The sequence below is a fragment of the Protopterus annectens genome, chromosome 1.part2, assembly GCF_019279795.1.
Source record: "Protopterus annectens isolate FY-2018-M chromosome 1.part2, PAN1.0, whole genome shotgun sequence".
NCBI classification, from domain to species: domain Eukaryota; kingdom Metazoa; phylum Chordata; order Ceratodontiformes; family Protopteridae; genus Protopterus; species Protopterus annectens.
This window is the reverse complement of record NC_056727.1, coordinates 592,288,976-592,312,719: the sequence shown is the minus strand read 5'-3', so window position 1 is coordinate 592,312,719 and position 23,744 is coordinate 592,288,976. Positions and strand designations below refer to the sequence as shown.

At 41.5% G+C, this 23,744-nt stretch overlaps 1 protein-coding gene across 1 annotated transcript in view; it reads right to left on the bottom strand.

The window, feature by feature from the left end:
• Nucleotides 1-23,744, bottom strand: part of MIA3 (MIA SH3 domain ER export factor 3) — a 1,691,550-nt gene that overhangs the window by 694,787 nt on the left and 973,019 nt on the right. Inside the window, exon 11 of the mRNA XM_044060179.1 lies at nucleotides 16,747-16,835. Within this exon, the coding sequence (XP_043916114.1) occupies nucleotides 16,747-16,835 (89 nt within the window). The remainder of the gene's footprint in view (nucleotides 1-16,746; nucleotides 16,836-23,744) is intronic.

The following is a 23,744-nucleotide window of genomic DNA, read 5'->3' as shown; positions in this document are numbered from 1 at the left end:
TGAAACCCCCCTTGGATATGAAGTAAACTGCATTACAAGACAAAGTTGTGTGCATGTCTTTACAGCTATAAATAACAGCTAATTCCACTTTGTAGCCATATGTCATGATATACTATTCTGAGGAATTTCTGTAATAATTCATATGTTTACAAAGCAATAATCCTTTAATACAGATCTGTGTTAGTCAACATTCCACATGGTCGATGTTTAAAACATTGAACTAACAGCGGATAATCAAAATGTTGAAGATATGAAACATGGACAAGTAAGAATACAGACATGGTATAAATACATTAATATCATCAACAGAGTACAGGAAGAAATGAGAACCTGCAATGATAGACATTACTGATAGAAACTTTGCTCCAGGCAAAGTAGACGTAAACTATAGAACAGTCCTCTCACAAAAGGGATAAAGAGGATGTCCTGCCTTATCACTGTTGCAGTATTTATAACATGTGGGATCTCCTGCCAAGGACAGCCCAATGTCCAGTCACTATGCAAATGTCTTTACATCCTCTTAACATCATATGTCAGACATATGCTCCCCATGCAGGCATATAGCATAAAGCCGATGCAAGTATGCTCCATACTCTGCCACCAGTCTGAACATCACAAGTGAATGTCAGTCTGGATGACCTTCTCTAAACTGTTTCTACCAAGCCACTTACACATAAGTGCACATTGGGGGTCCTTCCCTTTCTTCCTTCGCTTCTGTCCTTAGGGTTCATGTCATCCAAGAAGGGAAGATGTCAGTGGGGGAGACAGATTCCCCATAAAGACAGTCATGAGAAAGGTTTGTTCTGCCTAGATGCTTCACACAATCACAACCCATGTACCATTTGTCAGGCTTTTCTTTTTTCCAAAATGCTACACAGCCATCTGTCTTCTTTATCCCAATTCTCTTGAGAACTAACATCTCTCCAACATTTGACCCAAGATACCATGGCTGAATGGACCTGCCCAGAGGTGCAGTCTTTTTTTTTTAAAAAAAAAGACCAAAAAGCCTCAGTCTGACTCAACTGCTGTCCAGCATCCACTGGACATCTCTTACAAAGTGAGTGAAGACCCAGATGACCGATGAGTGCCAACACCGATGCCCTCTGTTGCGACCCTGTTGGAGGCCAGCATGGAACAGACTTCTCACACATCTTCTGAGGCAATGCAAACATTCACTATGAACACGGAATGGGAACCACGGTCGATCATTTCTAAAGGGCTTAGGAGGATTCCTCAGATTCTTGTTACAGAAGATGTTCCTGGTAATCTTATTGAGTCTAGGCATGGTTCAGAGCCTCCTAGATTGGTCAAAGTTGAAGTCCAACTAAAGAAACAGAACAAAGCTAAGCAAATTTCTCCCACTGCTAAGGATCCTCAGAGGGAATGACAGGATTTTACCCAGGGCTTGTTTAATGCCCCAATAGCCTTAAAACCACCACGGGGGTATCTGTTCCTGTTTCGCATTGGCTAACTACTTCAGCCAAAAGGGCTAGGGGAGTTTGATTCTTTAGATTCAATAGCTGGACCATTGGCCTACTCTTCACAAATTACTTCTCCTTTGGATAATAGATCCGAGGAAGAGGAATTAGAGTCCTGACTCTCCCTTTGATGTGTCATCCTTTGGGAAGATAATAGTTTGCATGACAGAGCATTTTAAGAGGGATTGCTCAGAAGCTTCTGGTATTTGAGAGATATTATGAGTTGTTGTTGATGTAATCTCCTAAACATTCTGCTGTTCCCCCTGTGCTGGATGCCTTGCTGGATACATTTGCAGCTACCTTTTTGGCTTATGACTCCCAACCTCTAACAACGAGACACCTGCCCATTTATATAAGGTGCCTGAGGCCTTTGTGTACCTCTACAAGTATCCTTCTTCAGACCCTGCTGTGGTCTCCATTTCTGATGACAAGCCATCTATACTTTTACCTGCTTCTAAAGGTCTTCCTTCTGATAAAGAGACTATGGAGAGGCTGGAAAAAAAAAGCATACACTTCTGCCACTCCAGCCTTCAGGCCATTAATCATCAAACCCCCATGACCAGGTAATGTTTTGACCCTTTTATCTCAACCTGAGGGGATTCTGTCTGACCTTCCTGACACAGAAGGTAAGACTGCTTGCCCTCTCCTTACTTCAGGCTGCCCATCACTCCATCAAATGTAGTTATGATGCAGCCGATGCATCTTCTGGAGCTGCTGCTTCTGGTTCAGTTTTAAGGAGGTACTCTTGGCTTCACCCCCAGGCTTTACCTGATGATATTAAAGTCAAGCTCCTAGATGCTCCTTTGGGCAATCAGAATATCTTTGGTACGGCTGCTGCTGACTTACTTTAAGATTCTACAAGCTGTAGCTAAAGTTATGCAGGATCTTAAATCTTTGTTTCTTCCATGCCAAAATTTCAGACACAATCTTTTGAAGTCTGCCTTTCTGCATGAGCAGCCTCGCCCTTGCCAAGAGAAAAATGGTTCCTAAGTTAATGTTCTCTGATAAACCCACCCAGACTTCTAAAATTCAAAAGCCTCCATTTTGGTGCAAATATGCCTCCATCTGACATATGTTCTCCAATTTCCCTTGGCCAGGTTCCTCTGTCTCTCACAGCCTCTCAAAGATTACTTCAGACTCCTGGGTTCAGTCTATTATTCATCTCAGTTATTTTATGGTATGGAAATCCCTTCCCCCTTCTTATGTCATCCTCAATCACCTCCAGACCAACTTCCTCATTTTTTTGCAGTATACTGGATCAGGGCACAATTCAACCTGTTCCAGAATCCCAAAGAAGCACAAGGTTTTAATCCAGAATGTTTCCAGTTCCCAGAAAAGAGGGCTTTTGCAGACTAGTCTTTAGAAAAGTATTTAGGACAGGTGTAAGATACCTTCCTTCTAGATACTTTCCCTCCACACTCGGTTTCTCCTCTTATTTCCACAGGCTTTTCTGGTCTCCTCAAACCTACAGGATGCCTATCTTCATATTTCCATTCACCTTCAATTCGGGAAGTTTTTAAATTTCTATGTTTCCTCCTCTCATTTTCAGTTCTCTGCTTTGCCCTTTTGTCTTTCTTTAGCTCCAAGAGTGGTCTCTATCATAGCCTTTTGCAGGCTTCAGGGAATCAGATATTCACCTTTTTGGATGGTCTGCTTCTTCAGTCTCTCTCTCAATCTAGGCTTTGGCAGTATATGCACTTCACCATGTCCTTTGGCACAGTCTGTAATTCACCAACAATCTCAAGAAGTCAAGCCAGACTCCTTCTCAAGGCCATATTTTCCTGGATTGCAAAGTCCAAACCATTCCAATACATGCTTCTCTTCCTTCTCCCAAGGTTCCTTCTCTGACACCCTACTTACAAGTTCTGCTTCCCTTTTCTCTCATTCCTGCAAGGGAATTTCTCAGAGTCCCGGGATTCAGATAATCTACCATTACCATGCTTCCCTTTGCCAAGCTTCATATGAGGAAACTTCAATGGCAACAAAAGACAATTTGACTTCAGCACTGTCACTCTCTGAAGTTTCCAGTTCCATTACTTCTTTGTCTCAAACTCTGGTTTCACTGGTGGATTCAGCAAATCTACCACAATTTGGTACTGCCTTTCCAGACTCCAACCTTTACTCAAGAGCTGTTCACAGACTCTTCTGATCTGGGGTTGGAAGCCTCTTCCAACAATCTAGGGGTTCAAGGTTTTATGGCCCCTTCATCAGAGGTCAGAACACAAATATAAAAGAAATGAAGACACTCTTTCTTGCTCTTCACGCCTTCCGTTCTCTCCATGCCTTTAAAAGATCTTTACAGACAACACCACAGTCATCTGGCATAAGGTTTTATCTTCTTTGCAGAATAGCCCTTCAGGTCCTGTATTTGGCTATCCACCATCAGGTGGTCTACATCCCTTCAGAAAAAAACTTTACAGCAGTCTCCCTCAGCAGGTCTAGGACACAACCTCACAAATGGATGCATCACACAGAGAGGTTTCTGGACATAATACATCGGGGGGGGGGGGGGGGGTATTTCTCAAGTATATTTTTTTGCCTCCCATCTGAACAGGCAACTTCATCGTTTCTGTTCCAGAGTCCCAATTCCTCTCACTTGGAAGGTGTATGCCATGCCCTTTTCTTGGAAGGGAATGTTCTATATGCTTAGCCTCCTCTTCCTCTACTTCCCAAGGTCTGTACAAGATCAGGAAAGACTCATCAAGAATCTTGCTGCTCTCCCTCTTTTGGCTCAGACAGCACTGGTTACCTCTTCTCTTTCATCTGGCCAGGGAAAAGTTAACTCACCAGATGGTGCTTCTCACACAAGACAAGGGGTCTCATTTATCCTCACTTGGCTACTCTTCAACTGACACTTCAGGTGATAAGATTTTGCTCCTATTTAGACACTGCTTTTCTGAGGACATCCTTAGGGCTCTGCAGGAAACGCATTACCAAAAAATTCTATATGGCTACATGGAAAAGATTTTCTGTTTGGTTGTCTCAGGCATCACCAGGATCCCTTCACAGTGGAGGTCCTTTTAGTCTTTTGTTCCTTGTGTGAACTTCTCCATGCTGTTTTGGCATACTCTACTGCTAACGCTCACTTGTCAGCAATCTCTGCTGGTCTACCCTTGAACACACCACTGGCATCTTGCTTTGAGGTCAAACAATTCCACTAAAGCATCCTTCATATGAGGCCCCCAAGAAAACCTATTCCTCCCTCTTGGGACCTTAATTTCGCCTTTGAAAAACTGACTTGGGCTTCTTTTGAGCCCATCTCTTCTTTTTCTTTGCAACACTTCACCCAGAAGACTGCTTTGTTGATTGCCCTTACTCTAGCCAAGACAGGTTCTGAATTTTGTGCTCGGATGTAGATTCCCCCTTTATTTTTTTTAGGGACAATGAAACTGCATACTAATCCTTTTTTTAAGCCCAAGGTTAATAAGTTGTCTCTTAATCAGTCTATTGAGCTTCCTTCCTTTTCTACTTCTCTGCAATATGCTAATGAGAAGGTTCTTAATACCTTGGATCTTCACAGATAGCTCAGGTATTACTTGGATAAGACAAAGGTTATCTGTACATCTGAGCAGCTTTTTGCGTCTTTTCATAACAGGGCATTGGATTTGGAAGATTCTAAGCAAACCATCTCTTCCTGGATTTCCAAGACCTTTTTTTTTTTTCCATGTAAAAAAGCTTTCTACTTCAGTCCAAGCTCATTCTACAGTGGCAGTGGCCTCTTCTGGAGCTTTCTTCAAGAATTTGGATACTAGAGCCACCCTTTAAACTGCTACTTGGTCCTCTGTCCACACTTTTATTAAACATGACAAGTTGGATGTCTTTTCCATAGCCAGGGCAGGATTTGTCAGGGCTATCCTTCATGGGTTTGTGGTGGGCTCTTCTGTGCCTTCCTCCTCCCATCCTTTTCAGTAGCTTTAGCAATATCCCACATGTTATGAATACTGGAACAGTGACAAGGATATAGCACAGTTGTGTAAAATCTTACCAATAACAGTAGATGTCTTTCCTTTCAGTGCTGCAGTATTCGGTCCCTCCCTCCTGTCTGCTTTTTCTCTCCTTCTCTTGGGAACTCTCTGCTGGCCAAGGGGTCTTTGACTTTCTCTTCTGTTTCTTTTTCCCTCTGGATGTGCATGTTCTCCTTTCTACTGGGGTTGCTCTAGTTCTCCTTGGGCACTTCAGTTCTGAGTATGGCGCATCTGTAGGTCACCTTTATGCCTGTGCAAGGAGCATACACATAATGTAACATAGCGTACAACACTAGGAAGATGTATACCAGCAGGATGTTGGTCTATCCTTGGCAGGAGATCCCACAAGTTATGAACAGTGCAACAGTGCATAAAGACATTTACTGTTAAGATAAGAATTTACTCAATTCTATTTTCTGCTTGTACAGGCATGTGTATACAACTTAAAAAAGGTAAACAAAAAAATAAAACTATTTGACCTGTAAATTCAAAACTGAATGAGAAAAATGAGAACTGTAAAGGACAAACTGCCACCTGTACGAAAACAGGTGGTGAGGTGCTATTAAGACCAAATGCGCACCATCATGTACGTGATGTGACTGAGGTAGAGAGATGATACACAACATCTACAGATTTAAGGCAGCATGCTTCTTTAAACAGGGATATACCATGCTTGGGTAGCACAGTGGTACAACGGATATCATTCCTGCCACACAGCAAGAGGTTCTCTGGTTCAATTCTCAGCTGAGGTGCCTTCTGTGCGAAGTCTGCATGCCTTCCCGGTGTTCACAAGGGTTTTCACAGGGTGTTCAGGTTTCCTACTACATTCCAAAGACATGCAGAGTAGGTGAATTGGACAAACAAAATTGTCCATAGGTGTGAGTGTGCATGTGGTATGGAAGGACAGCCACAGCAGGGCTAGCCCCTCCAGCAGTATGAACCTTGGCTCTAGATAATTGTCGCTGCTGAGGTGACACCCCCGTCTCCACGTGTAAAAATAGGAAAAGAGTTGTGGATGGATGGATAGATACTGTGACACCATGCTTGGTAGTGGATGATGCACTAACCAATACATCCCTAGGAAGTACTATGTACCTACCAAGCAGAAGGGCATGTTGCAGCAAGTGACTTGCCTCAGGCACAAACAATATATCACCAGTACAGGTAAGCAGATCACCTTAAATGAAGTAAATGCTAGTGAGTTTCCACCAAAAGGAGCTACTTTCTAGAAAGCAAAATGTCAGATGACATGTCTAGAACTGTGACAGTACACCCTACACCTCAAAAGTTAAAGGATTTGAGCAACACTATGGTGGAGTTCATGAATGGGACATTTCTGACCAAAAACAATATTTGTAGACAACTCTACACCATCATAGAATACTATGGAAGAACGAAAACCATCATGTTTGTGCTTTGCCTAATGACAAAGAAATCCTTTTAAAGCTGTAACTATTGTGGCAATGTATTTTACAGTTGATAGCATTTGAAATCTGCAAGTAAAGAAACTGATTGTACTGGCATTCCTACAGAAGAATGAAGTTATGGATACAGTCAGAGAATTGCACACTACATTCCCAGATGAAAGTGCAGAGTTAATACTCTGCTTTCCCAAATACTATATTTTGGGGAAGGAGAGTAATACTAAAACCAGGACCACAGTTATATCTCAATTCCCTGCAATGTTTCCTATTAAATTTTGGAGTATCTCTGCACTCATCGTGTATGCCTCATATGCAAAACTCTATTGGGCTAGGGTACCACAGAGTGGAATGCTTGCTTGGCAGATGAAGACTGGATGTGAAATCTGTACTATGTTTTGATGAGGGGAACAGAACAAAGTGGGATGAATAATGCTTATGACTTTACACAGGCTGTCCTTGGTCTTCTAAGAACTGCAAGTTAAAGCTTAGATCGTAGAAGTTATCTGACATGACTGAGAGAAAATCTGACTATGCACTGCAGGGGGTTTTGAAAGCAACTGGCATTCTTCTAAAAATACGAGTGGTGTATGTCTGCCTGATGTACCACAGGGTTTCTTTAGTCATCAAATGTATGTTGGGAAATAGCTTTTCTTTAGCAAATTTTTTTCTGTGGTTGCTGTACCTATCCTTATTTACACTTTATTACACTTAGATGCGTCATACTGTCATTCCATAACACGGGAAGCACTTCAATATTACTTCTGTTTACATGCATGACTGTGGTGGATTTGAGTGACAAAAGCATATGCACGTACACAACAGGCAACATCTGCCAATATGTATTTTTCAATCTTTTGTGTTTTCAACATTTTGAATATTTCCCTTTGCTAGTCCACTGTTCTGAACATTGACCATATGGTAAGTTGACTATTTAACATACAGCCCCCCCTTACTGCTATTCAAGGCCTTGGTAAAATTGCATCTGGACTACTGCATACTTTTTTTTACACATCAAAACTCCTGGCACCATACAGCCCTGCATCTGTTTTCCTTGATTACACACCCATCTGCTCTGCCCAGATCCTTCAATTGCTCTGTCTGGATACTCACAGCATGATACTTCTCTGGGTGAGACCATCAACTCTTCAAGGAGTTGACCTCAACAGTGACTGTTAACTATAACCCCAGGGAATGAGGAATCCCTCAAGAAACTGTTTGTATGGAGCTAGGCGCCAACATCCTTGTAGTCAACAATACTATTTTGAAGGATTTGCAATGACGGAGACACATAAAGTACAGTTTTGTACCTACCATAAATGTAGATGTCTGATAGGTATGCATCTGCAGTCATCACATATGGGTTGTCCTGCCTCAGGCAGCCCTTCGGTCAGCCGGATTCCAAAGTCTGGGTCCGGCGTCGGCTGATGTCGCCCTTTCCCCGACGTCAGAGCGCCTGGGGTATAAAAGCGTCAGCTGACGCCATCTTCCTCAGTGTTTCTTGCCCCAGATGCCTGGTGCCCTCAAAGGAAGGCAAAATTTGGAGAAATGCAATAAATTCCAAACATGCACAGAAATATATATGTATATATATATATATATATATATATATATATATATATATATATATATATAAAACAAATACACCATAATAGATAACCCCAGCTAGCTATGAGAGGGAAAAGTACCCAATAAATACCAAAGAGGGGAAGGAGGGAGGGTAAACCTGACTGCAGATGCATACCTATCGGACATCTACATTTATGGTAGGTACAAAACTGTACTATGTCCTTCAAGGATGCATCTGCAGTCATCACATATGGGTAGAATACCATAGCCAATCTGGAGGTGGAGGATCTATGTAAAGGATGGTGTAGCTAAAATGCCCTGCAGGACTGCCGTAGCAAAGCCTGCTCTGGATCTGGAATATAAAGGTAAATTGTAATGCCTAGAAAATGTATGCACGGAGCTCCATGTAGCAGCTTCTAAAATGTCCTTGGTAGCCACCCCTCTTAAGAAGGCTGTGGAGGTGGCTGTGGCTCTGGTGGAATGAGGTCTAATGTTAGCTGGCACAGTTTATCCATGAAAGGAATAACAAAAACGTATGCAATTCCCTATCCATTTTGAAATTGTCTGTTTGGAAATTGCTTTTCCTTGTGCACCAACAGCATATGCTACCAACAGCTGGTCAGTTTTTCTGTAGCTTTTAGTTCTGTCCAACTAGTAGCGCAACTGCCTGTGTATGTCCAGGGTGTGCAGAAGTTTCCCCCCTTTGTTTTGTGGATTTGGAAAGAAGGTAGGCAGGTGAATTGCTTGGTTTAATGAGACCCTGGATACCACCTTTGGCATAAATGAAGGATTGGTTCTCAATGAGACTCTGTCCTGATGAAAAATTAGAAATGGCTGTACTGCCATGAGGGCCTGTAACTCAGATACTCTTCTTGCTGAGGTTATGGCCAGAAGGAAGGCGGTCTTCCAAGACAGGAACTGTAGTTCTGCAGATGCTGCTGGTTCAAAGGGAGGCAGAGTTAGTTTTTCCAACACGAAGTTAAGGTCCCAAGTAGGCACTGGAGGTTTCCTTGGAGGATTGATGTTTTTAATTCCTCTTAGAAACTGTCTTAGGAGAGGATGAGAAAAGACAGGTGGATCAGTATTGTACTCTGCTGAAATTGCTGAAGCATGAATTTTAATGGAAGAGTAAGACAGGCCATTGTGGAGCATTTCTGCCAAGTATTCCAGGATATATGCCATGTTCATCACTGTCGCATCTAGGCCCTTTGTGGTGCTCCAAGTGTGAAATCTTTTCCATTTTGCTGAATATGCCTTTCTTGTGGAAGGCCGGCGAGCTTCCATGATGATATCCTTCACTCTCTTGGATAGCTTATCCTGAGGAGGAGTCGAGGTATTTTCCAGGCTGTTAGTTGCAAGGTTTTCAGGTTGGAATGCAGAGTTTTGTAATTGTGCTGTGTCAGGAGAAGTAGCCATTGAGGAAGAGGCCATGGTTTCGTGTGTGACATGCTCTTCAACAGTGGGTACACCAGTGCTGTCTTGGCCAGTCCGGAGATATCAGAATCACTTTTGGCTGCTCTGTCCTGATCTTCAGTAAGACCTTGGTCATTAATGGAAGAGGTGGAAATGCATACACTGTTAGAGTTCTCCAGCTGAAAGATAGGGCATCCACTTTCCATGCTTGTGGGTGGTATGTCTTTGAGCAGAATTTCTTCAGCTGATAATTGTGGGGGGAGGCAAAAAGATCTATGTCTGGCCTTCCCCATGATTGTGTTATCTGTAGGAAAATGTCTGGGTGCAGCATCCATTCGTGTGCATCCATGATATTTCTGCTTAAGCTGTCCGCCAGTATATTGTCTTTTCCTGGCACAAACTGGGATTGCAGCTCTATATTGAGTTTCAAGGAAAGTTCCCATAGATTCATTGCCAGGCTGCAAAGAGGGTAGGAATGGGTGCCTCCTTGCTTGTTTATGTACCACATAACTGTGGTGTTGTCTGTCCTTATTAGCAGGTGGCCTTGATGCAGAAAGAGTTTGAAGGCCTCGATTGCATGTATCACTGCCAGCATTTCCTTTTGGTTTATGTGCATGCGTAGCTCCTTTTGTGACCATAGTCCTTGAATACATCTGCCCTCCATGTGTGCTCCCCAACTGTGGTCTGAAGCGTCCGTTGTAATGGTTTGGCTGGCTACTGGCTTGCTGAAGGGCAGACCCCTGTTTGACTGGCTTGCTTGAGCCCACCACAGAAATTCCTTTTGGAGGCATGGAATGAGTGGGATCAAAGTTTCTAAGCTGTGACTGTGCTGAGTCCATAAACTCCTTAGGTACCATTGTAGTTTCCTCATATAGGTTCATAGGTTCATACCAGGCTATCTGCCCTAGGGCATTTATAAGCCTAGCCAGAGTATGCTTGGCTTTCGCCACCCATTTTAAATTAATTTTGCTATGCCCTTTTTCGAGGTTAGTATACTGTGCCTCTGTCTAACAGTGACACAGAAGTGATACCCGGGGTAAACCTACGATCTCCCATCCACTCATCAAGATTCCTCTTGAAAAGAGTCAATGAGGGACTCTGCCTAACCTGGACTGGGATTTTATTCCAGAGTGAAGGGAGCCTCTGGGTTATGAATCTGTCCCTCCAGCATGTCCTATTTATTTCAGTGCTGAGGTTCAAGTCTCTCGAGCGTATAGCTCGATGGGATTTGGATTTTTTGAGGTGCAGCATGTCCCTTAATTCCGGGTTGGACATGGCCTTATACGTCAGGCACAGCTCACCTCTGAGCAGGCGGTATGCCACTGAGTAGAGCTGGAGTTTCTTTAACCGGGCAGCATATGGCATCTGTTTGAGCCCTTTGATCCTCTTGGTGAGGTACTTTTGGGGTCTTTCCAGTTGCTGCAGGTGTTTGGTAAGGTACATCCCAAAAGGGGCATTGTACTCAATTATGGGCCTAATGAGAGATGAGTAAAGAGGCACGATGACCTCCCCTAATCTAGATGTGAATCCCTTCATGATTAGGTGGGCTATATAAAATGTTTTTCTAACCACTTTGGCCACGTGGTTGTCAAATGAGAGATTGCTATCAACTTGGGTCCCCAGGTCCCTAATTACTTCTTCTGTACTTAATGGATTACCACCTATGTGGTAATTTGTGGGCACTTTGTTTTTGCCAAAGGGGATGACTATACACTTTTTGGCGTTTACCTTGAGGCCATGGCTCTGGCACCAGTTGTCTGTTTGTACGAGGCCCTTTTGGAGGATGCTTGTGTCGGCTGGAGAGTCGATTATGGCGCCCAGTTTGCAGTCATCTGCGAACTTGGTCAGCCACAGTCCTTCCGTGTTGGCCTGTACCTCTGAGAAATATATACCAAACGAGAGGTCCCAGGACTGAGCCTTGTGGGACGCCACTTGTAACTGGTTTGGAGTCTGACATGGCTCCAGCAATTCTTGAAGTAATATGCAGCCTTGCTTGTGGAATCAGAAGAATGCAAGAGGTCATGTAACCCAGGGCCTGCAGGATTTTCCTTGCAGTCAGCTGAGTTTGTCTTGTCAGATTCTTGAAGTAATCTGGTAGTTGTCTTTGTTTTTCTTCTGTGAGAAAAGCCATTTGGGTGGTTGTGTCTAGATCCGCACCCCAAAAAGGTTATTCTTTGGGATGGAACAAGTCTTGATTTGTGAATGTTGACTGTATATCCCAAGGCCTGCAGTAGGTGGATGGCATAATTCAAGTCCTTTACCAAAGTTTGTTGGCTGTCCGCTTGTATAAGGCAGTCGTCCAGATATGGGTATATTTGAATCCCCTGAAGTCTGCAGTGTGCAATTACTGATGCCAGGCATTTCGTGAATACTCTGGGCGCAGTAGATAAGCCAAAGGGCAATGCTGAGAATTGATAATGCGCTGAACCTGCAAGAAATCTGAGGTGTCTTCTGCAACTTTGTCTGATAGAGACATGCAGGTATGCCTCCTTGAGGTCTAGAGTCACCAGCCAAGACCCCTTGCCCAGCATGGGAAGGAGTTGCTGTAGAGTCAGCATTTTGAATTTTGGCACAATGAGATAAGTATTCAGTGTGGACAAGTCGAGAATAGGTCTCCATTGATTTTCTTTTCTTGGTACAAGGAATAGCCTGGAATAAAATCCTTGGCCTTGTTCTGAAAGAGGAACCTTTTCTATAGCTTTCATTTGCATTAAGTTGGAGATTTGTTTCAAAGCCTCTGCCCTTTGATTTAGTGGCAGGTCTGGCATGCCTTTTCTTTTTGGCAATGTGTGGAAATGGAACCTGTATCCTCTGTCTATTATTTGCAGTGTCCACTTGTCTCTTGTAATACTGTGCCAATTTTCTAAGAATAAAGAAAGCTTTCCGCCCAAAGGTGCTTCTAATTGAGCCCTGGTTGGCGGAGTCAAAGCAAAGTCATTGAGTCTGTCCTTGTGCAGCAGTTGTAGGTCCTGCACTACCTCTCTGGTTGGGAGGCTGCCATTGATGTCCTCTGTAGGAGCCTCTAGCTTGCCCTCTACCTCTGGCACACCTGTTCTTGCCTCTCTGAAATCTTTCTGTGTCCGGAAAGGACCAATTCTTGGTAGGCCAATTTCTGCTGAATCTTGGTGGTTGGACTTGTAGAAAATCTTTGACTGTTTGTACAGATTTTGCTTTTTCCTCAAATTTCTTTAAGACCTCCTGAGCAGTGGAGCCAAATAACTTTTGCTTTTCCAGTGGGGCATCCAGAAGCTTAGCTTTAACATGGTCTGGCAGAGATTGTTCCTTCAGCCAAGCATGCCTACGTATGACTGCACCTGTCATAGCTAACCTACATGAAGCTTCCAATGCATCATAACCACACTGTAAGAAATGGCTGCTAACCTGCTGGGAGTTATGTACCAGATCCTGAAGTGATTTTCGATCTAGGGGTTCAGGTGAAGACAGTTTCTTATGTAATTCATCTAACAAATACTCTTGGTACTGTATCATATGAAATTGACAATTTAATGCCCTCATAGAAAGAGTAGCAGAAGTATACACTTTTTTACCCCATCTCTCTAAAGCCCTGGACTCCCTTGCAGAGGGGAGTGGATTTTTAGTAGTGGCAGATGCAACCCCTTTAGGGCCCTGGGAGATAGTTTCTGGATCAGCAGAGTGGGCCTTGTAAAGAAAAAGATGCAAGTCCGGTACCCTGTAGTACCTATCGGGTTTGACAGGGGCAGGAGGAAGAGTGTCAGGGGTTATGCTAGACTCAGAGTACACATCATCAATGACATTCAAAACAGGAGGAATAGCCAAAGGTCTATGCTGAGGTAAATGCAGAAAAGTTCTTAATCTTTTCCTGGAATCGGAGAATTCCTGGCCCTGCCATTTGAAATGCTCTCTCATAGTGTGAAGGGTCTCCCCGAAGGATAGTTCTTCAGGAGGGGAGGCCGAGGGGATTGATTCCTCTGCATCAGAATCCTCGTAGGCCGAAAAAGCCTCCTCCTGGTAGTCCGAGAGAGCAGAGCCATCAGAGGCCTCCTCTGAGGAGTGGGGATCAGAGGGCTCAACCCTAGGCCTTTTGTCTAGAGGAGGTTGAGAGCCCCTGTCCGGATGGGGTTGAGAGCCCCTAATTAAGGAAATAAGGTCCTCTGCTAAAGTTAGAATCTGTGAACTTGTAGAGGGTCCCTGAGGAATAACCCTGGGAGGCATAGCTTTAGTATGTTTAGCAGCTTTAGCCCTGGTGAATGCCTTAATGGACATGGATGCAGGAGGCCTAGCTGCACCACGTGCTGGTGTAGTTTTGTCTAGAGAAATGGTGTCGGAAGTTTCCAAGACACCAGTTTCTGAAGGAAATTCAATAACCGACTCAGCAGGGGCCTCTGGGGCCGAGGTTGTCGGTTGAGCGGTTTGAGGGGTCGGAAGTACCAAGGACTCTGTTTCAGCCGAGACCGAGACACTTGCGGTAGGCCTGGCCATGGTTTCAACCGAAACCACGGGCCACGTGTGTCGGTCCTTGTCCTTCCGTTTCTTTGTTAAATGTGAAGTCGGAGTCTCCAACGGCATACTGTATGAAAAACTAGCCCCAAAAAATTCCTCTGCAAACTCCGCCCGACGTCTAAGAGTGCGTCGGTTGAAGGAAGCACAGGCTGAACAGGCCAAGACGTTGTGGTCTGGGCCTAGGCAGGGGAGGCAGTAAGAGTGGAAATCCTTATGAGGTATTTGTTTCCCACAAGTTAAGCAATTATTAACTTTATCCGACATCGGCTGAGGCAAGAAAGAGTCCCCAACGGGGTACTTAGCTTTTGAAGTCTTCGTTAGCTGAATTACAGGAGCTGGCGCGGCAAGAAAGACTGAGTAAGATGGCGTCGGCTGACGCTTTTATACCCCAGGCGCTCTGACGTCGGGGAAAAGTCGACATCAGCCGACGCCGGACCCAAACTTTGGAATCCGGCCGACCAAAGGGCTGCCTGAGGCAGGACAACCCGTATGTGATGACTGCAGATGCATCCTTAAAGGACATCTACTTAAGAAGCTGATCATGAAAGAAAGAAATCAAAAACAGAAGATGACAAGCAGATAGAGAAGTTCAGTTTCATTTAAGATGAGAGGAAATACCTCTCAAATTTTAATGGATATATCAAGCAGACTTCCACAATGGACACTGGGCACTCCAAACATGGTGGAGATCAAAAGGAGGTAAGATAAGTGGAGCCAATTTGGAAGTGGAGAAGCAAAAACAGTGGGAGAGTAGGAGAGACTAGACAGACAATTTATCTCCTTCTTCCACTTATATATGAATGAATGTGAATGCTAACAAACAGAAGTGGACACATGAAAACTGAGGAAAATAAAAGTGGGTACTGATGTGCAAGATAGAGGAGTAGCTACTATAGAAAGTATGTTTTTCAAAGAAAGTGGTTACAATGGTAAAAGAAAAAACTTGTATGCATGTAATATCTACCAGGATATGAAGAAAAAGGAGAGGCCAAAGCAAATGGACAAAATTTATAATCTCCAAATGGAGTAAAAAAAGTATGTTAGCTAAGTTTTGGAAAGATTTAGAAATTCATGCTTACAAACGATACAGTTAAACAAAACTAGAGAAAACAGAGGGTTAGGGTATTTGCAAGCATCATACTTTTCAACTTAAAAGTGCACTAAAAATGTAGAAAGCCCGATTGTTTTCTTAGCTAATACAACCCACACTCGTATCTTCACTACTTAACATTTTCACATCAGAGCTTCAGTTTACCATCTATAATTGTTCACCTCATGAAGGTCTCAACTGTCACTGCATAACACTGAAAATAAGCCTGGATCTATGGCACAGGGGGATGGAGCCTTGACTGTAATGAAAGTGACTAGAGTTCAAACATAATCCCTGGCACTGAAGGAGCCTAGCAGGGAGGGGAGGGAGAGGTCTGCTCACCTCTCAAAGGGGAAGGCATTGTTTGCATGCACACTAAGTGAAACGGGGCACTACAATCTCCCTTGGGGAGACCAGACAGAATACCACTTGTGCAGTGGTAGTTTTGGGGGCTGCTTAGAGGAAATGCCTTTTGCAGAAGTGAGGGTCATGCCTTCCACAGACAGCCCACGAAAAACAGCAAAAGCTTCACACCATTCCATGTGGTGGGAACTTGACAGGTTGAAAATCTGATATGTAACGGTAAAAATATGATGAATTTAAGAGTCAAAAAAACATAAGACTGGCAGTTTTTGTGACACACACAAGTAGAACAAATATATGCAACTTCACCATTTCTTAACATTTTCACACCAAACTTCAAAACAGAGTATATTACTTCCCACATCATAAACTATGTAACAAGCACTGTACAACCCAGCTGAAAAATGCCACTTTGCAAACCAGCTGCAGAACATTTTAAACAGAACTTTTGAATGAGTTACAACCTTCAAGAAATGGGGGCACACAGATGGTATCTTAAATATCTGACATGAAAATATTATGAAAGGAAACTGTGTTTGTTATAATAATTAAAAATAAGAATATCAGACTTAAAAGTGCATTGAAAAACACGTAAATTTGAACAAATGTCCAAAACTTCACAATGTAAACATTTCACACCGTATTTTCAACACACCACCTGTTAATCCCCGTTTCAAGAAGCTTGCAATTTTGCAATCAGACTGAAAAACATTTTAGACAGAGATGTGCATGGGTTCTTACAGATGGCATGCTGATAATTTGATATAAACATGTTTAGAAAGTGCGATTTTATAGGTATTTGCATTAAAATGTATTTGTTAACTTCTGGCAGCCCTCATAAGCAATTTTCACTTAGCCTCACAGATGAGTGTTCTCTGGGAACCTGATTTTTAGGAACTTTATGGTAGGAACCCAAAAAACAGACATATACGTGTACCATTTAAATCCTAAATTCAAATTGTTACCTTTTTTTCATAATCAGACACCTGTTCTACAGCTTCTGTTTTTTCTTGTATCAACTGCCTAATCTTCTCTGAAAGTTGCCTTTCAGTCACTAGACAAAAGAAAAAAAAAAAAACAACAGTAAACAAATTAACTAATTATATGTTAGCATCATTTGAGTTTATATCAGTTTTGCACACAACTTAAGCTGTATTAAACATGCTTTTACACATTATGACATAGAGATGTATTCATTTCATTTGTTAACTGGGTGAACAGACAGTTGAAAAACCCTTTTCAGTTATAACCTGGGCCAGAAACAAAATTAATATATATGCAATAGTAAAACGCTACAATGCAAACAGAGACTCGTTATACACTTTAGATGAGAAAAAAAAGTACGATGAGGTTTTATTATAACAGGAACATGATGCAGTTGAAAAACATTAACACAAGTAGTCTACATGTAAGAAAAAAAAAGAAATCAGACACCATTATGGAAACATCATGTTAAACAGTGATTATCACATGAAACAAAGACCGGATGTACATGGAATGACTGAAGACAAAGGGACAGAAAGAAAAACCGTGGACTGCGATTATAGCAGCTACACTGAGAAATAGGACTGAAATGATTAAGTAGAATATGCCTAAAACCAGAAGACTAAGGAAACTAAACATGTCCAAGAGTAAGGAATCCCAAACATTTGGGTTGATTGTCAAAGCCTACAAAATTAGATTTCAAGGAGAAATGACTGAAGCTGATGCAAGCTTGTTAACTAGTCATTACACGTTGTCAGAACTGAATAACTTGAATAAGACAGCAACAAAAAGGAATGATGCATATTCTGTTACAGAATGAGTAATAGTAGAAGCAGAAAGTAAGAAGTTATGTTTGCACTGGTAAGAAATTGGTCAATGCTTTCTGTGGTATGGTAGTGTTATTAGTACTAAATAAGAATGGAGACAGTACACATCCAAGTTAGGGGATTAGGGTATGTTTTGTAATAGTGCAAATCTGTAAGTTTTTTTTATTTTTTAACTGAGTAAAAGTATTTTTTAATATCAAGTTTGACGTGAATATGAAAAAGAGGGGGAAGGATATGTGAGGATGAATGCAAGGGAATGTGTACGTTTCAGTGGACATAACACAGCTATCCAGGGGGTCTCAAAAGACGCAAAGGTGAAATGGTGGAAAGGTGTTGGGAGGTACCAAGAATCATGCTCTTAAAACAAAGATGTATTTAAAGATCTGTTTCTGAAAATGATTATGTAGCTCTGAATCATCTGTAATCTATTTTTGTAAAAGCAAAATTCATGTACATCACGGTTTTAAATGGAGGGAAATTCAAAGTGGCGATTACTTACAAACAGAAAAAAGATGACAGGTTCAACCACACAGTGGTATTCGAGAATAAGGTGCCAACGCAGAGTAAGAATTTCTCAGTTAAATAATTCTAAAACTATGCAAGGTTCTTTATCAAAATAATTAAAAATAAAGGGTAGTCAAATCAAAAGCATCCCTTACAGCAACAAAACCAGTTCATGTAAGCAATCCTCTACCTGTACTTGTAAAGATACAGTCAGCTGCATGTAGTGATTGCAATGTTGAAAGAAGGACATAATCCATTGTGAGTTACTTAGTATATGATCACATTCAATGCAGCAGAGCAGGGGTTTATAAAAGGAAAGATATGCAAATGGGGGGTGGTAAGGGAAAGATGACTGGGAACTTTTAGAGAAGGAATTATGGGAGACTGCTTTTAATATATATATATATATATATATATATATATATATATATATATATATATATATATTTTTTTTTTTTTTGCAGGGAGGGAGGATCATACCAGTGCACAGATAGAGTCTACAGATAAATGTGACCAGATTAACAATAAGACATGCTTTTTATAGGAGTTTTGGGTACACAAAGCAGTTATTAATAAATGCAATCTTGCATATTAACTAATATTTCTATGGCATTACATTGGGATGAAACTTCTAGGTTTGAAACTACCTCAATAGCCAATAGCCTAGTAATCTCATATGATCCTATTAGTTTTGGTAAAAGTATAAACAGAATGGATGGAGATGGTGTTTAACTGGAACGCAGAAGGGAAGCTGAAGCAGTCAGAAGATGTCGAAAGGATAAAAGTTGCTGCAAGGAGTGCAGAAGGGGATGACTAGAGTACAGAATGCCAAAAGGAAGCTATCAAGTAGCTTTTTTTTTTTTTTTTTTTTTTTTTACACAAATGAGTTTTATTTTGATGAAATAACAATAATTTAATACATTCATAACATTCAATAACTATTTACAGTATTTACATTCAGCCTGACAAAGGATTCAGATAAAAACATTTGTAGTTAAATAATAAGTTAATACACAAACTATGACAGTTATGAAGAGTTTGGTTCCATCTGTAGGGTATTAATCAAATTCAAAACTTTCCTTTACAGACTTAACCAATGGCTTAGGAAAAGTTCTTGACTCCTTAGCTCTTTTCTCCATTAGTATGCATTTTTTCAGTGACGATAGGAATTCCTCCATTGTGGGTGCTACATTAAGAGTTCCATCTTCTAGTTGTACATTTTCTGGCTATTGCCAACATTGTCCACAACAAATACAGGTAATCTTTCTTCATATTATTACTATTAACATCATTCAATAAAATTAAAGACTTTGTCAAAACAAATATATCAGTATAGATAGGTTGAAGAAATTTGTTAATTTCATTCCAATATGGTTTAATATTAGTACAGTCATAAAAATATGAGACCAGTCAGCATTAGTGGACAGATGACCTCTCCAACATAACTTGCTGTTTGAAGGGTTCATTTCTGAGAGTTTCTCAGGTGTCAAAAAGGATCTGTGTAGAAACTTCCAATGAAAATTCTGCCAGAATTGTGAGTAAGATGTTAGTTTAACTGAAAATAAAATTTTGGTTTTATCTTCCATTGATAATGATACTTGAAACCCTTTAATTAGATATTGACAGTATGAATCTTTCGGAGCTGTCTTATAGACAAAGTGTCATATAGATATGATAATTCATTCTTAACACTGATATTATTATACAGAATTACAAAAATCCAGTTTATAATTTTTGGTACGGTTTTGAAGGATGCGTTATGTATTATTCTACACAGATCCTTAGTGTATGCTGTGACACTCTGAAGAACCAACCAGTCATTAGGGGGATAGGCCATAAGTTGACAATATACTTTGTGTGTTCAAAGCTTGCTGGTTTTCAATACATTGCAACCCACAAAACAGGTTATTTTCCCATAAGACAAAAATCTCTACGTGTTTTATCAGGGAAATCCCTTGTAATAGTAAATGGTATTAAAAATCTATGCCACAGTTTTATATCTAAATCTGTGTTAATGAATTTTCTAAACGCATCAAAAATATTGTTTATTAGTGTTAGTTTAGTTGTACTATACTGCAAATTTAAACTAAATAAAGCCATATCTTATCTTTGTCAGTTACCAAAGCATTATTTGATAAACAATTTTCATTCACTACTGTTTCCAGTTGGAAGAGTATCTAGAATGTATCCAATTCACCACTGTTTTAAATTATAGATGCCTTTATATAAGTTTCAATCTCTGGGAATTTCAACCCCCCTTGTTCCCATTTTCTGATATGATGGGAATATGTTACTCTATTTCTTTTGGGGTACCACAAGAATTTCATCAGAGCTGAAGTGATTTCTTTAAGGATTTTCTTTCCTGGTGGACGTATAAGGGCTTGTGCTATATATAATATTTTAGGTAATAAAAACATTTTCATCAGTTGTAACCTATCATCAAATGTTATAAACAAATTGTTCCATTTGCTTATTAATGTCTTGATTAAGTCTATGGCTTTAGCATAGTTAAGCTGTAAGTTTTCCTCTATATTCTTGCCTAGGACTATTCCTAAACAGTCTAGAGTTTAAACTTGGTTTCCAATATTATGATTAACTGGAACTTGTATGTTCTTTTTTTTATTTAATAATAAATATTTTGATTTAGATTTGTTGCAGAAGAGCCCTGAGATTTTTTAGAAATTTGATGTTACTATATCCACTTCACCGAACACTTCCTTAGAGTTGGGTAAGGTAAGTAAGACATCATCAGCAAACATAATTTTAGAAATATATCGGTCATATATATTTATACCTCTTATCTTTGGGGATTGCTTTGGAAGTAAAGGGACTTAATTTGACATACACTAGATTATTTTCATAGATTTTCTTTATCATTGTTATAAAAAAGGGGGGAATCAAATAACTGTAAGACTTTAAATAAATAAAACCAATTTAAGGAGTGAAATGCCTTTTGAATATCTAGACCTATTATCAATGCTTCATGGTTTCCTCTATTGAGGTAATCTATCAGAGTTAATACTCTTAAATGTATCCTGTGTATGCCTGTTATGTATGAAACCAGTTTTGCCTTCATTAATTATTTTAGATGTGGATATTTTCAATCTACTGACCATAACTGACAAATAGTTTATAATCATTATTCAACAAAGAAATTGGTCTATATGAGCTGCAATGATTAGGGTCCTTATTCTCTTTTAATATAGGGGAAATTAGAGAACATCTCCAAGAAGAAGGAATATTTTGCTTATGTCTGAACTTCAAGAAAGGTTTTATGTACAAGACAGAGATTATCGAAGAAGGGAACAATCTATAAATTTCAATAATTAAGCCATCTATTCCAGGTGCTTTATTAGACTTACTTCCTTTAATCCCATCTATAATTTCCTTTTGAGAAATAAGTTTTTGTAGATCTAGCTAAGTTCCTCAGGAATTCTTGTTATGTTGGGAACTGTATTCTCGAACTTCTCACAAAGTAGCTTTTTTTAATTGTAATCCCTTGTACTTTACCAACTGGAGTTGAGAAAGCTACTGCTGCAACACAACTCCAATGAATCCTCATCTCCTCCCAGTGTCATGCCATACGGTGGCTTATTATACAAGAATAACTCTACCGAGTCGGGCTTACCAGCCATTATCTAGCGATGCCTTTGCAATTACCAAAGAGGGAGGGGACCAGAGAGCTGCCATTGCTGCACACAAAGACTAGTTTAAATGAATGAGACTGTAACAAAGAAACCCTATCCCAACCACCACCCATGCCAATGCTCCCTTTGGACTGGCTACAGCAAACTATTTGAGGTGATCTAATTGTATCCTCACCTCAGGCCCATAGGATGCGATACAACTCAAAACCCATCCATTCACCTTAACCCACCTAACTTTCATAGCACCTATCTTCACCTTGGCCACAAAACAGTATGCGTTTACATCAGTAAGTCAAAACACCCCTGTCACCCCCCCCCACAAAGAGGGGAGTAGTTAAAACATCATTATTTGTCTCTGTGTCCCCCACCCCCAAAGGGAAGTGAACTGGCAAAACTTCATCACTCCTTTCTTTCACCACCAGCTCTTTAGGAGTCACATCACTAAGAGTTACTAATCAAGCTCAGGTCACCCAAGTCATAGTCAGTGAAAACCTCTTCCATTTAAACCGTCCACTGGGAAGCAAGAGTAATATCCTTTATGGGTGAAGCTAGCCTGGACTTAGCCAAAATCACTGGAAGTGGATATACCGTGCTGTCAGATGGAAGGTCTGAAGGTTCGGGAGCAGAGACGGAAGAGACAAAAGATCTGGAATTGGATCAAGTACCCAGGGTGGATGCCTCAAGTGAGACCGTAGAATGGCAACCCACACCTACCGAGGCCAGATGGGGGAAATGAGGATCAATTGACTTGAGGCGTCTGGCTTTCTGAAGTGCTCTGGGAATTAAAGGCAAAGGAGGAAAGTCATACAGGAGACCCGGAGGCAAATCGTGGATGAGCGCCTCCCTGGGGGGTTTCCCTCTCTGTGGGAGATCAATGCAAAGAAATTGATGCATTTGTGGTTGACAGGAGATGCAAACAGATCGCAGCTCAGATATCCCCACTGACGGAAGATCTGTTGAGCCACCCCTGGATTCAGGGACCACTCGTGAGGGGTCAAGATAGCCCTGCTCAATTTGTCCACCAACATGTTGGATGCTCCGGGAATGTGCATTGCAATGAAAAAGCCCCCCGTGGACATCGCCCATTCCCGGACCCTCATGGTCTCACGACACAGCAGATAAGAACGTGTGTCCCCTTGCTTGTTTATATACCAAACAACTGCCATGTTGTCCGATAGAACTGCAATCATTCCCTGAGGGAGGCAATTCTGAAAGGCTTGCAACAACAGAAGAACTGCCCTCATCTCCAGAACGCTGATGTGCAATTTGGTCTCTGACGGCGACCACGTCCCTTGGACAGTCTGTCCCTGGAAATGCCCCCCCCCCCCCCAGTAGGGAAGCATCCAAGGTGACCATCACCATAGGAATCGGTGGAGCGAAGGACCTGCCCACTAGGAGGTCTGGTGAGCGAACCACCATGAAAGATGCTTTCGACATACTGGGGTGAGACAAGTGGAGAATGATAGGGGATGCAGCAATGCTGACCACTGAACTGCAAAGGTCTGCTGAAGATCTCTCATGTGGTACCGAGCCATCTGTCCTAAATAAATGGCAGCTGCCATGGACCCTAGAGCCCTGGGAATGTGCGAAGCCAGAGGACATGTTTGCTCCAGCAGAACCTGAACCTGGGCATGAATACGAGACATCCGGCGAAGAGGAAGAGCAGTGATCTGCGTGATGGTATCCAACAGAGTGCCTATGAATTCCAGATGTTGGGTTGGAATCAGAGAGGATTTGGCCATGTTCACTGTAATTCCCAATTGATAAAACAGTGAGAGTAAGGTGTGAATGTTATCCAACAGTTGATGCTTTGTAGGGGAAGTCAGGAGCCAATTGTCCAAACAGGAAAAAACCTGGATTCCCTGCAGCCAGAGATGAGCTGCCACTACTGCCATGCATTTGTGAAGCACTTGGGGAGCTGAGGTGAGGCCAAAGGGCAGGGCCCTGAACTGAAAATGATTGGCTCCAGGTGAAAGTGGAGAAACCTCCTGGACCGTTGAG